This window comes from Sebastes umbrosus, chromosome 5 (genome assembly GCF_015220745.1).
Source record: "Sebastes umbrosus isolate fSebUmb1 chromosome 5, fSebUmb1.pri, whole genome shotgun sequence".
NCBI lineage: Eukaryota > Metazoa > Chordata > Actinopteri > Perciformes > Sebastidae > Sebastes > Sebastes umbrosus.
Genome location: NC_051273.1, coordinates 37,533,726 through 37,547,395, shown reverse-complemented (window position 1 = coordinate 37,547,395; position 13,670 = coordinate 37,533,726). Strand labels below are relative to the sequence as shown.

General features: G+C 41.6%; 1 protein-coding gene across 8 annotated transcripts in view; it reads right to left on the bottom strand.

Moving 5' to 3' along the window:
* The window catches only part of frem1b (Fras1 related extracellular matrix 1b), a 77,714-nt gene extending 67,898 nt beyond the window's left edge, over positions 1-9,816 (bottom strand). Inside the window, exons 1-5 of one of the 8 annotated variants that reach the window (XM_037770465.1) lie at positions 9,585-9,816; positions 7,090-7,218; positions 3,299-3,649; positions 3,111-3,205; positions 905-1,164 (exon numbers count right to left, since the gene is read on the bottom strand). In XM_037770465.1, the coding sequence (XP_037626393.1) occupies positions 905-1,164; positions 3,111-3,205; positions 3,299-3,514 (571 nt within the window). In that variant the 5' untranslated portion in view covers positions 3,515-3,649; positions 7,090-7,218; positions 9,585-9,816. Of the gene's footprint in view, positions 1-904; positions 1,165-3,110; positions 3,206-3,298; positions 3,650-4,990; positions 5,842-5,900; positions 6,353-7,046; positions 7,222-9,584 lie in introns of those variants that run through there. The other 7 variants (XM_037770458.1, XM_037770459.1, XM_037770457.1 and 4 more) reach the window with 7 other exon arrangements.
* Between the last annotated feature and the right edge of the window lie 3,854 nt (positions 9,817-13,670).

The following is a 13,670-nucleotide window of genomic DNA, read 5'->3' as shown; positions in this document are numbered from 1 at the left end:
TGTTTAGGGACCCCAGTATGCAGAAATATTTAAATACACCTTTTTAGAATAGGTGAAAATAACACTTATACTGCATTCAAACAACTGCCTGGTTTTTGCCCCAAACTGCATGTGATTATCATAAAGTGGGCATGTCTGTAAAGGGGAGACTCGTGGGTACCCATAGAATCCATTTTCGTTCACATATCTTGAGGTCAGAGGTCAAGGGACTCCTTTTAAAATGGCCATGCCAGTTTTTTCCTCGCCAAAATTTAGCGAAACTTTGGAGTGTTACTGAGCCTCCCTCCCAACAAGATAGCAGCATAGACATGATTGTTACCAACGATTCCTTGGTTTTTCTAGTTCCATATGATATCTGTAACTTCACTCTAGCTCTAAAACTGAACCTGCTACAGCCTCTGAAAGACAGTAATGTCAGTCTCTAAGGGTTAAATAATAAAATAGTAAAATCATTTTCAAATAAACCATCTATTAATTTATTTTGTTACATTTAGTCAGGAGAGTCGACAACTTCATTAGTTACGAGAGAGTTAACTGTTTACTGGGCCTGAAGCATCAGAGTCGCAGTGATTAAACCGTTGACCACACCTGTGTACGAGAACATCTGTCAGCTAATCAGAAACCGGTATGTTTTTGTGGTTCATTATGGTAAATGGTAAATGGACTTCCATTTATATAGCGCTTTTCTAGTCTTCCAACCACTCAAAGCGCTTTACACTACATGTCAGCATTCACCCATTCATATCAGCCCAGCAGGATCTAATCTAAAAACCCATTCACACACCGATGGCTATGCCACATCGAACCACCGACCTTCCGATTGGTGGACGACCTGCTCTACCCTCTGAGCCACAGCCATAACCATTAAACAACACAGACTGTGACGTGTCCAGATGTGACCTACCCTTCCTCTGTGTGGAGTCCTCCTCCCTCACCAGCTGACCCAGAGCGGGGACGCTGGTGTCGGAGGTCATCAGCCTGACAATGCAGACCAGGTCTGCCGTGGTCCGGATGTTCAGGACGGAGACGTTGATGGCGTTGGATAAACCGTAGAACAGAGGAACCACGAGAGGAGCGCTGCCCAGCTCCACAACACCAAGTCCCGAGTCCACCACCCGCACCGGCAGAACCACCATCTCCACCAGCGTGTCTGACAACGTGAACCTCCACACGGACACCACACAGCGTGTTAAAAGAGAGTCTTTAGGGTTTAAATGTGTTATTTCTTCACAACATAGATAAATGCACTGCCGGAAAGAGCTATTTAAAAACGTTTTTTACGATTCCTATTTTCACTGCAGCAAAATGAGAGTCAGTAAATGAAAGCCAGTTACAGCTGTCGATGCAAACTTTTCAGAGCCACTTTTCAAGCCCACAACAGGCCAACAGAATGGGTGTTTGATACTCAAAAGATATTTTTTCAGAGAAGTAGTCGTTTTAAAAAAACAGGTGACAATCCAATTAAAAAAAAATACAGATAATAAAAATATTTCGGGGAAAATAGTCTTATAAAATCCCTATTTGCAAATTTTTATCTTTTTTTTAGGTGTTAAATGCAAGACTGGGAGCATTTCTATTGCCTCCTCATGGCTCTCAACATGGCGAATCCTGAGCCAGCGACTCATTACTAACAGTGCTAATAACGCTAACAGTGAAAACGATGGTAACACTGCTGACAGAGCAGAACAGTGTTTATCAGGTAGACATTACTCCTCTATATCTTTACATAGCAAATAGTTGTTTGCTGCTATATTAATGCTGTGGATATCGTATAGAGTACCTTTAACGTACTTTGTCTTTGGTAAATGAGCAGAAGCTTATTTGCATTTCTGTACAGTTATTTGCTTTCTCATATGTAAATAGACCAGGTAAAAAAATATATCAATATAAACATATATATTCATTAATATAAATAGTCTTCATTTGAATTATCCAATATTGGTTCTTAATACCATGATTGACCTTTATATCTGTGTGTTTTATTGGTGAATATGTCAACATTTGAGCTAAATGATATGTGTAAATTTATTGTGTAGCTTATAAATTGATGGAACTCTAATTTGTGTTGTTACAATACACATAAAGGTTATTATCAGTCATAAAGTAACATAGATTATAGCTATGTACAGTACATACTTGAGTTCCCATGGGATAAATTCTATGAAACCCTTTCATAAGTACATCTGGTATTTTTCTGATGCTTTGAATCTTCAATAATTGAATCCCACTTAATCAAATCAGGACTTTCTGGAGATCAGTGCCAACGTCCGGCACGTTAGACACATTCAATTTTATTTTTCATTTAATTTAGCTTTTGTTAAAATCTTTCATTTTTACTTTTACGTTTTTCATTTTTCAAAGTTTTTCTATACGATACGCAGAGCATTAATATAGCAGCAAACAACTAATAGCTATGTAAAGATATAGAGGAGTAATGTCTACCTGAGCAGAGAATGAAGTCTCTCTCACTCGTGTGTGTTGTAATCTGAGCTTCTCTGTGCTGTGTTTACATCGCTGGGCCGACCACATGGGCCTTTTAGTGGTTACAGCTGATAACGTCGTGCTGATCGACTGCGTGGAAGTGTAGCGTCCACCCTCCGGTTCCCCACAGGTTAGCACTGTTAGCTCTGTCAGCACTGTTGCCATTGTTTTTACTGTTAGTGCTGTTAGCACTGTTAGCCAAGAGTTGTCTGCTCATTTGTCGCCATGTTGAGTGCCATGCAGAGGCAATAGAAATGCTCCCAATCTTGCGTGTAAAACACTGTGTAACCGTGTTTAGAAAAGTGCTACATACTGTAAATCAACTTTATAAATATTATTATAATTCCAGAGAATTAGTTCATTGTCAGCTTGCAACAGGACAATTCTTGATGCTTCAGATCAGTTGAAACAGATCTGCAGTTTTGAACAAAATCTGGTCTGTGGTGAAAAAATTGTAAAAAAAAAAAAAAGAATAATAAAAAATGATGGGCCTTAATGAACTCCTAGAAATATTCTCTCTCTGATTATCATACATAATTAAATGTTTAAATGACACCTAGTTTTATTGTACTACTATTGCTTTACTAATACTGCCACTGCTAGTATTTCTGCTACTAGAGCTAACTGACCTGTAGACTCTCAGCATCACTGTGTCCTTGTCCAGCAGAGGACTTCCATCGTGGACATATTTCACCTCGTTCTCTAGGAAGCTGCAGTCAAACACCTGCAAACGCCACAGAACCAAACACCAGTCATACAACTGTTCTGATTCTGTTCATTCATAAGTCTATAACTACAGCAGCAAGTGTGTCCTCACCTGTGGAGTCAGCCTTCCCACTCTCTGAGTGACGGGTTCGTTCATCACCACCTCCACCTTACAGTCCGTAGTCGGATCCACGTTGATCTTCAGCTCCTTCTCTGTGATGAACACCGATCGACCCCTGGTGACCTCCACGCCCGAGTTCACCACGACCAGACTCCCGCTGCAGACAGCCGTCACCACCAGCAACAAAAGCGCGCCGACAGCAGCCATTTTGGATTAGCGAGGTTCTCTTGTCAAACAGGCTCAGGTGAAAAGTTGTATTCTGATGGAGGACAAAGGTCTCAGTGTTTTCCATTCAGTCTGCTTTGACCCATATCCTCTTCTTTTGTCTAGTGTCACTACAACCTGAAGAGGAGAGTTTACAACAAACAAATACAACTCAGAGTATGTCCACATTACGCCGTAAAGATCTCCAACCACACCCAGACACCTACACAACAGGAAAACAGTTCATGTCTTCTTCTTCATCTTATTTCTGTACTATCTAACACAGTCAATGTCACATTTATCCACACTGGAAAGCATTTCAAAAAGCTCTGTTTTTGGCCTATTATGGCCAAAATGGAGAGAAATAGATGCATATATGAATTTATTCATCTTACTGGGCATTCAGAATGCTGCATTGGGGGCGTGTTTTTTCAGGAACCAATGAGAAGATGAAATCTTATCCATAAAGTCCAAATTGTGTAACAGATCCATGAATTTGAAGGTTTATCAGACACTTAAACTCTGCAGATTTAACTGATCTGGATCACAGCAGCAATTATTTTATCTTTTGTATCTTTTATCTGAATGTTCAACAATATTTGTTCTAGTTTGAACATCTATCAGGCATAGGGGGTTATTAATTTCAGCTTTGAAGCTCCACTTGGAGACAGAAAACACAACATCTGACATTTTATCTCTTTATAAAGTAGTTTTAGCAAACAGCTGCCTGCAGATGCACCATAGATGTTGAAACTACAACAAATATCGCTGAACATTCAGATAAAAAATATGAAAGATAGTTAATTGCTGCTGTGATAACTTTCCAGATCAGTAAAATCTTAAATAACTCTGCAGTGTTTAAGTGTCTGATAACCCTTCAAATTCATGGATCTGGAATGTATGGATCAGATTTCACCATCTCATTGGTTACTGAAAAAACACCCCCCCACCAGTTCAGCTTTCTGAATGCCCAGTAAGCTGAATAAATTCATAAATGCATCTTTTTCTCTCCATTTTGGACACACAAAGCCGAAACTGAACTTTTTGAATTTCTTTCCAGTGGGGATAAATGTAAAATTTACTGTGTCACATTTTAGTGTGAACAGAAATAACATAAAGAAGAAGACACTGAACTGTTTTCCTGTTGTGTGCTGTAGGTGTTTGGGTGTGGATGGGCAACATGCCGCAAAATCATTAGGAAAACTAGGAGTTAAAAGAGGCTAAAAAGCTCCATAGAGCTGCAGAGATGGGGATACATTTCACTAGATTTGACATCGCAAGTAACTCCTTTCACTTCACATATTTGAGCCATCTGTTAATATAAAAAATGTATTGATTTGTGGAGCTTTAAGTTAAAACAAAATGAGGCAATTCTAACTTTCAACTCCAACGTTTGATGCATTCAAAAGCTAATAAACCTGACCCCTGACCTCTTCCAACACACAAACCTCTGATTCTGATGATGTTCAAAATACTTACACTGTAATCTCCTGAACAGCTCCAAACCTTCTCCAACGTTATCATCTACCCCCTAAAACTCAGATTTTTCCTGCTAAAAATGATTAGCTACAGCTCTAAATCTCTACGACTGCCCATAGCCAACACCAAAACTCCTCTAAATCCTCCAAACCCATAGAAAAAACTCCCCCCGCTGCTCCACGCTCCCAGCCGGAAAACGCTTTCACCCTCCATTTCACTTCAAAACTAAAGCCCACTGCAGGAAACAAGGGGTTAATCTGCATGACCCCGCAGAGGTGCTTGAAATGGCATGGGACGGGGTGGAGCGGGGGAGGAGGGTGTGGGTGTTTACAAGATCAAAGCAGGGCACCAACTGGAGCCGGCGTGTCACTTCCCATCCAGCCAGACAAGCGTCGGTTCGTTAGTTTGAGGTTTCAGCTGGATGTGTGTGTTAACCTCACAGTGACTGCAGCTCTGTGGAAACAGACCTTACATGGAGCTCAGGACATGTGTGATCTTTATGATGCTGTTACACAAAATCCACAAAATCCACTGAAAACTTTATAAACATGCTGGTTGGGATTTAGTTTTGCCTTGGATTTGGGTTTTAAACCAGTAGCTACCTGTAACTGCACGTCCTCTATTGTGGCTTTGCTTTTATTGTGCCAGAGTGATTTATGTATTTTATATACTATTATATTATACTTTATACTATATTACTAACTTAAATTCCCAGTGAAACGGAAGGGATTTATAAAAAATGTGTTTATCCTTCACAAGCTTTAGCGTGATACATCAGACCGGTAATGCGTCATCTACTAGGCTCTCGTCACCACGCACCTTTTAGGGGGAAAACAATCCTGCATCCTGCATAGACAGCAACAGCAACAGGAAGTTACAACATGTCTCCAAACTTCTACTTTAAACAAACCTGTAATAGTAATAAGGCTATGCTGAAGAGTTGCTGTCTAGTTGGTTGTAGCAGACCAGCTGTAGCAACAACAGTTCTGTGCATGTGTTCCTGCTATGACAGTGTTAACAAGCAAGCACCTTCTGCATATCACCGCCCCAAGGGCCGCCCTGAAGACTTTGGATTGGTTCTGCTATGCAGTGCTAATGTTAGCAAGCTAGCAAACTAGGCTAACTAGCTTCCGACTGTAATGCTACGTTCACACAACGAGCGACAAAAGCAACAAAACGGCCCAGCGTGGCCAGCTACATCGTTGCAGAGTCACCGTTGAAGTGTTGCTCAAGTGCTCGTTGACATAGTTATTGTCATGAATCAGCACTGGGAACTGGCCAACGGCAGGTTAACACTGTGCTGGGTCAACACTGTTGCCTTTGTTAGCGCTGTTAGCGCTGTCAGCACTATTAGCACTGTTGGCACTGTTAGCACTGTTAGCACTGTTAGCTGCGAGCCGCTGGTTCAGCCGTCGCCATGTTGTCCATGTGGAGGCAACAGCTATGCTCTGAATTTCGGGTTTAGCACCTTTAACTCCAACAGAATACGTCAAAAACGTAACACAGATATTCAGTAGGTGAAAGTTAAAGCTGGTTCCACTTTAGAAACCTGTACATAGGCTAAACAAGATGAAAATCAACTCTTTCTTTTTAGTTTTAATTTATCACAATGTTTAGCCACGCTAGCAGTGGACGGCAATGTTTATTAGTTGGTTGGTCGGTCGACCATTTTGGTCCAGACTGATATCTCAAACACTATTTGACACATTGCCATGACACGTTGTTGTCCAGAGGATAAATCCCTCTGGTTCTGGTGATCTTCGGACTTTTCACAGAATTTTTGCACAAAGCACCGCTGTGCCAAAGTCCAGCCTCACTGAGCTGCCAGCATGGCTGTAGACTCTCCCATTTGCAAAGCAATACATTTAAGGTCAGCTTTCATTTTTCATTACAGTGTTGTTTAACACCTAGTTTAAGTTCTGAAGTTTGTGACAGTAAGTTTGGTTGTAGCCTAACGCTAGCCTACATAGGTTAGCACACTGGAAAAAAAGCCTTTGTAGAATAAAGTTTTAACAAAAGTTCTACACACAGATAACAGAGAAATTGCTCCACTCACTTCCATGCCATCTCTCCAAGAGGAATTGATTTTCCAATCTCACCTGCACAGCCTGAGGACTGGTCTCTGCAGAAATAACTGAGCGTTGGATCCCAACAGCAGGGCTCAGGCTGAGGCAGGACGTCTGTTAAATGATCCACCAGCTGCTAGGACGGCTGGATGTGACTCACTGCTGCTGAATGGGAAACATACTCTGAGGTGAACTGACACGGTTCTGAATGAAACATGATAATTGACTTCAGATCCGACCACAGTCAGACCCACACAGCCTTTGAACACTGATGCAGACAGTTTCTAGATTCAGGCTGTCTTTAGCTGGTAACTGTGCCCACCTATAAACCTTAATATTGGATTACTTTCATTCCAAACATAGTGAGTATTTACTTTCCTTCAGATTTCCATGTTTTAAAGTGTGAAGCGCATAGCACTAAAACTCTCCAGTTTGAAACAGAATATTAAGACTACTACAACTATTACCGCAAACAACTGTATGCTACTAAAGCTACAACAACTAATGCTACCTTTATGGTCACTACTACTGCTACTGCCACTTCACAAGTTGCCTCTGGTAGCCTACTGCTGGTAGCAACAACAGATACGCATATCACTACTAATTCAATCTCGAATTTCAGCTTGCTTTTTAAAAAAGATTTTTATTGGCTGGTCTGGGCCAATAACCTTTGTAAGCTAAACTTGCTATAATTGTGTCATATTGCTAACTAATCCATCTAACCGTTCTGTGTCTTTGTTTACACACAAGTTTTTCTGTCCTATCTGTTTGTATGCACGTTTTTTTGTTAATTTGTGAGTTTCTGTCCGTATGTGAGTTTATCTGTTCGTCCACAAGTTTACCTGTTCGTACAGGAGTTTCTTTGTGTATTTGTGAGTATATATATATGGATATTTGTGTTTATCTGTTTATTCGTGAGTTTATCTGTCCGTAGGCCTATGTCTGTTTATCTGCTCGTACAAAAGTTTATCTGTTTGAATGTGAGTTTATTTGTACAGGAGTTTCTTATTTATCTGTTCGTACGTGAGTTTTTTGTTTATTCGTGAGTTTATCTGTTAATATGTAAGTTTATCTGTTAGTACGTAAGTTTATATGTCTGTATGTGTTTATCTGTTAATACGTGAGTTAGGCCTATTTAAATTTGTGAGTTTATTTGTCTCTATGTGTGTTTATCTGCTCCTACGCAAGTTTATCTGTTCTTACTCGAGTTTATCTGCTCGCACTGTTCATACGTGATCTTTTCGAAGGTGAGTCAATAGCCTACTTGAGTTTACCTGTTAGTACAGGAGTGTCTTTGTTTATTCATGAGTTTATATCTCCGTAAGTGAGTTTATCTGTATGGGAGTTTCTTTGTTTATTTGTGAGTTTATCTGTTTGTACACAGGTTTATCTGCTAGTCCGCAATTCATCTGTTCGTACATACGTTTCTTTGTTTCTTTGTAAGTTTATCCGTCCGTATGTGTATTTATCTGCTCAAACATAAATTTATCTGTTTGTACGTGAGTTTATCTGTACGGAAGTTTCTTTGTTTATTTGTGAGTTTATCTGTTTGTACGCAAGTTTATCTGTTCATATGTGAGTTCATCTGTTCGTACATGAGTTTATCTGTCAATATGTGAGTTAACCTGTTCATACATGAGTTTCTTTGTGAGTTTATCTGTCCATACTCAAGTTTATCTGTTCGTACGTGAGTTTATCTGTTCGTACGTGAGTTTATCTGTTCGTACGTGAGTTTATCTGTACGTACGTGAGTTTATGTGTCCATACTCAAGTTTATCTGTTCGTACGTGAGTTTATCTGTTCGTACGTGAGTTTATCTGTTCGTACATGAGTTTATCTGTTCGTACGTGAGTTTATCTGTTCGTACGCTAGTTTATCTGTTCGTACATGAGTTTATCTGTTCGTAGGTGAGTTCATCTGTTCGTACGTGAGTTCATCTGTTCGTACGTGAGTTCATCTGTCCCTTCAGTGACTTGATATATCCGTACATTGACTTTACCTGTCCCCATAGTGACTTTATATGTCCATACAGTGAGTTTGTCTCCATACAGTGAGTTTATCTGTCCATACTTTAGGTTCATCTGTCCACACAGTTACTTTATATATCCGTACAGTGACTTTATTCGTCCCTACAGTGACTTTATATGTCCATACAGTGAGTTTATCTGTTCATAAGGTGAGTTTTTGCAAGGTCTCTGTGTTGTTGCAGCAGGAAGCAAAAGCAGCCCTGCAGGAGCTAAAAACACTGCAACAAAACACTGCAGAGAAAGTTTCCACTGGACTCCTGCTGCTCTAATCACATCCTCAGCCTGTAAAACTGAAGAGACACACTTTGCATGAATTTATGTGTTTATGAGTGTTTTACATTATAAAGAAGCCAAAAGACAGAAGATTGAGAGAACAAAAGGAAGGAAATCCCCTAATGTTCCTCTAGTTTGTCTTTCTTTTCTGTGTCGAAGCCTGTTGGAGGCATGTGTCGGCATGAGAGAGCAACAACCAAGAGTGTGTGAAAGCTGGTTGGCACCTACCTCCAAGTCATTGGAGCTTCTCTGTTCGTCTTCTTCACCTTCCGCACACGCTCAGAGGAAGAGGAATGCCGTCATACACATTCACACACACAATTCACACTTTGCCACCACCACCCCCTCTATTCCACAGCTCGCCGTCACCCGGAGACGTCTGGCATCCAACAACACAGAGAGAGAGAGAGAGAGAGAGAGAGAGAGAGAGAGAGGGTAAACTGTGAGATAGGGAGAACAAAGAGTGAGCAAGTTTCCTCGAGTCTGTCCTAAAGCCAAAAACCAGAGAGAGAGAGAGAGAGAGAGAGCAGACAGGAAATGTGCTGAAAGGTTTCCAGGACTTTTATTTTTACAGCCCCCTGCCTCACTGACTAACTCACTGTCTGTCTTTATTTCTCTCTCTGTGACGCAGATAAATGTGAAAATCCACCTTTTGCTCTCATTTTTGACCTACATCAAAGATCTGGACCCACTGGATCAGAAGACCTCACATAATTTAGACGTTCTTGTTTGTTGTGCAGTTATAAACACAGTGACAAACAGGGATTGTGTGATCAGATATACTGAAATACATAAGAGATCATGGAGAGTTGAAGGTGACACAATTGAAGCTACCAGCAGAATTTCGGGACCAATACGTTACCGTATTTCCTATAAATACCCGCCTGACCCCCTCCTCCTGTTTCCGCTCTCGTATTCTGCACCCGAACCGAGAGCACGCAACAGCACTTTGAGCACACAGAAAAGTGAGCTATTTAACTTAACCATATACGAGCAACATCATCCGTCCACTCACCTCATCTTGAGTATGGACTTCGTTTCACCATCTCCATCGGACGACGATCTATTCAGTCGAAATCAGGACAGCCATGTCCAAAGCTTCCATCAGCCCACGCCGGCAGACCAGCGGCAGAAGCCGAATACTTCTCCAGCGCTCCGTCAACACCATGGTCAACACCAGCTCTCTTCCGGGTGCCGTCATCACTCACACCCCAACAACACGCTGCAAACGCAGCACACCGGTTAAAGGGACAGTTCACCTTCATCCTCCAGCTCAAAGACACTAGTGATGGACTGACCAATTCTTTACAGAATAGGTTCCTTCCATTTGATATATGTTAACGCGTCCAACCTTTGTACCTTTCGAGTTTTGATACTCTTTAATGTAAAGTTAATTTAACACATCGATTCAGCATTCCAAATAACGGAAACAGCCATCATGCGTTGTTTAAATGCTCTGAGCATTAAATTCAACACATTCCCGTAGTATCCATGTTGTTTCCACACTACAACTCAAAGCCCACGAACACACGGAAGTCAGAAGAACAATTCCCTGATTCTGGAAACGGGACCATCCATGGAGCACACAAATGCACCTTTAACCCGCCATGCTGTCCATACCAACTCGAGGCAGATTCAATCAGTCCTCGCCCATTCATTCAGTGCCATCACAGCACTACGTCACGCCATCAATGTGTCGCCCAAATGCTCCGAGCAGCAAAATGCAACACAAATGCACCAACAGCCTGCCAAGCTGTCCGTATCAACTAGAGTCTGATAGGTCCTCGCTCATTTATTCAGTGCCATCACTGCAACACATAACGCCATTGTGTCGTTCAAAGCAGCAAATTACGACACTAACGCACCAACAACCTGCCAAGCTATCCATTTCGACTCAAGGCAGATTCAATTGGTCCTCGCTCATTCAGTGCCATCATCGCACTACGTAACGCCATCAATGTGTCGTCCAAACGCTCCAAGCAGCAAAATACAACACAAACACACCAATAGCCTGCCAAGCTGTCCATCCCAACTTTAGTCAGATTCAATAGGTCTCACCCTTTCATTCAGTGCCATTGCCACACTACGTCACGCCATCACGCCATCAATCAAATGCTTCGAGCAGCAAGATACAACACAAACTCATCATCAACCTACCGTGCTGTCCCTATCGACTCAAGTCTGATTCAATCGGTCCTCACTCATTCATTCAGCGCCATTGCTGCACTATGTTAAGCTGAAATATAGGTAGACTACGTAATCCTGACCCAATGTTACAGAAACCTGATTCCACTACTTCGATTTGTCATTCTTCCAGGCAAGTAGCAGACGTCCCAGTTCAAGATAACAGTTCATTCGCTCTTGCTAAGCAAATGTAGCTACTAGGCCGTCTTGACTCAAGCCACTCATCAACATCCCCACTCAAGACAACGATTCCCGCTCATTCATAAGTTATCCTGCTTCCCGGGAACGACTGACGGGAACCTGGCGCCAGGTTGCCAGTGTCCCCCCGCCGCCTACAACAAAAACACCGACTCATCTCCAACAGTATGATAATAATGCACTTAACGTGTCTAGTCTGATAGTCAGTAGATATGTAGCCTATAAACAAAATATTTTTGATAAAATGCAGTTGTGCCGACAGGATCCAGTAGAGCACAGAGGCCGTTTCCATGCTGACAAGCGTCCGTGTCTGCCTGTTTATTCACCTGAGGAGCGCGGTGATCCCGCGGATCCCAGCTGGACATCAGATGAGGAGGAGGTCCTTAATGTGGCCAGGACACATTCACTACATACTGCTAAAAGAATGTGGCCATATGTGACCCAGACCACCTCTGAATGTGGTCTGAAAGATCCGATCTCAATGCGTCCTCAATGCGTTTTGAGTGTGTTCACACCTGTACTTAGAGCTGTCCACTTGTGATCGGATCACTGAGGACGCATGTTAATACCAGGTCTGAACAGGATAGTCTGTTGGCCTCATTAATCCCCAGTTTAAAACACACACAGGTCACTCCCCACTGAGCTGCTGCTCACAAGTGAGTGAAAGAAATGGTGCAGAGGTGACCTGTTTCCCCTTTCTTACCTACACACACACACAAACACACACACACACACACACACACACACACAGAGAGAGCAGTGGATAGCTTCTACAGGTGATTTAGGAAAAAATAAATCCTGTTTAATGGAATAACCAGCAGTAAAAAAAGATCCTGATTATTCAGAACAAACCACTGATTTACCACCTCAGACATCACGCTGATGATGCATAGAATGTGCAAAAATGTGTGCACGGTTTTAACATCCTCTATATAAAAAAGTGTAATTCTTTTCTAGATGGTAACGTTAGTGAAAAGGTGTCTAAAATGAAAATGGTTCATTCTCTGGTGCGGTTAATTGGATTGAAATCAGCCCAGTAGATTTTGATATTTTTTGTTAATTTTGTCCTGATGGTGGCACTAGAGGAAAGGTCAGGGAAGGGTCACAAAGTTTCCTGGGAATACCTGACCAGTAGTTTCTTAAGGAATCTTGATGAAGTTTGATAAGAATTTCTTCCTTTCTGTGCTGCACAGTGGAGACTGTTTGGTTTCCTCCCTGAGCAGCGTGCTGTCAGCATTCAGAGTCTTTCAGAGTGTTTAAACACATGTTGTCTGTGGAGGGTCTGATGATTGCTGGGAAATCCATCAAGGAGGAAGGAAATCTGCTGGACAGAACAACACTGATTAGGGTGTTTTGTCTTGGTGGAATGTAACTAAGTGTATTTACTCAAGTACTGTACTAAAATACAAATGTGAGATACTTTACTTGAGTATTTCCATTTTATGCCACTTTATACTTCTCCTCCACTACATCCCAGAGATGTATCTCCAGATGTGTTGATTTTGAAAATTCACCTACATCTTAAGATAAATAAACGTGTGAACAGGTTGTAACCTAACCTAAAAAATGAGACCTTCCACGACATCCTGGGTTTCCTCTATCAGCCTGTAGACTACTTTTAATATGAAGAATCCGGGAAGATTTTTCGGAGTAAATACAACAGATGTGACGTCAGGTGCGCTTGCGATTGCCCTTTAATCTCTTCAGCTCCGCTTCAGGGCTAGCAGTGTGCAACCATAGCTAACGTTTGGATAGAAATAGAGTCCGCTAACGCCAACAAACGACCAGCCCCCACCACAACTCAGACTCCAACACAAACTCCACGGAAGCGCAAAAAAAGTTATATCTTGTCAGATCAAATTAAAAGCCTACCAGAAACAGAATGGATTATGCCCTTTGTACTTTTTTATAACTTTTCCTTAATTTTAAAAA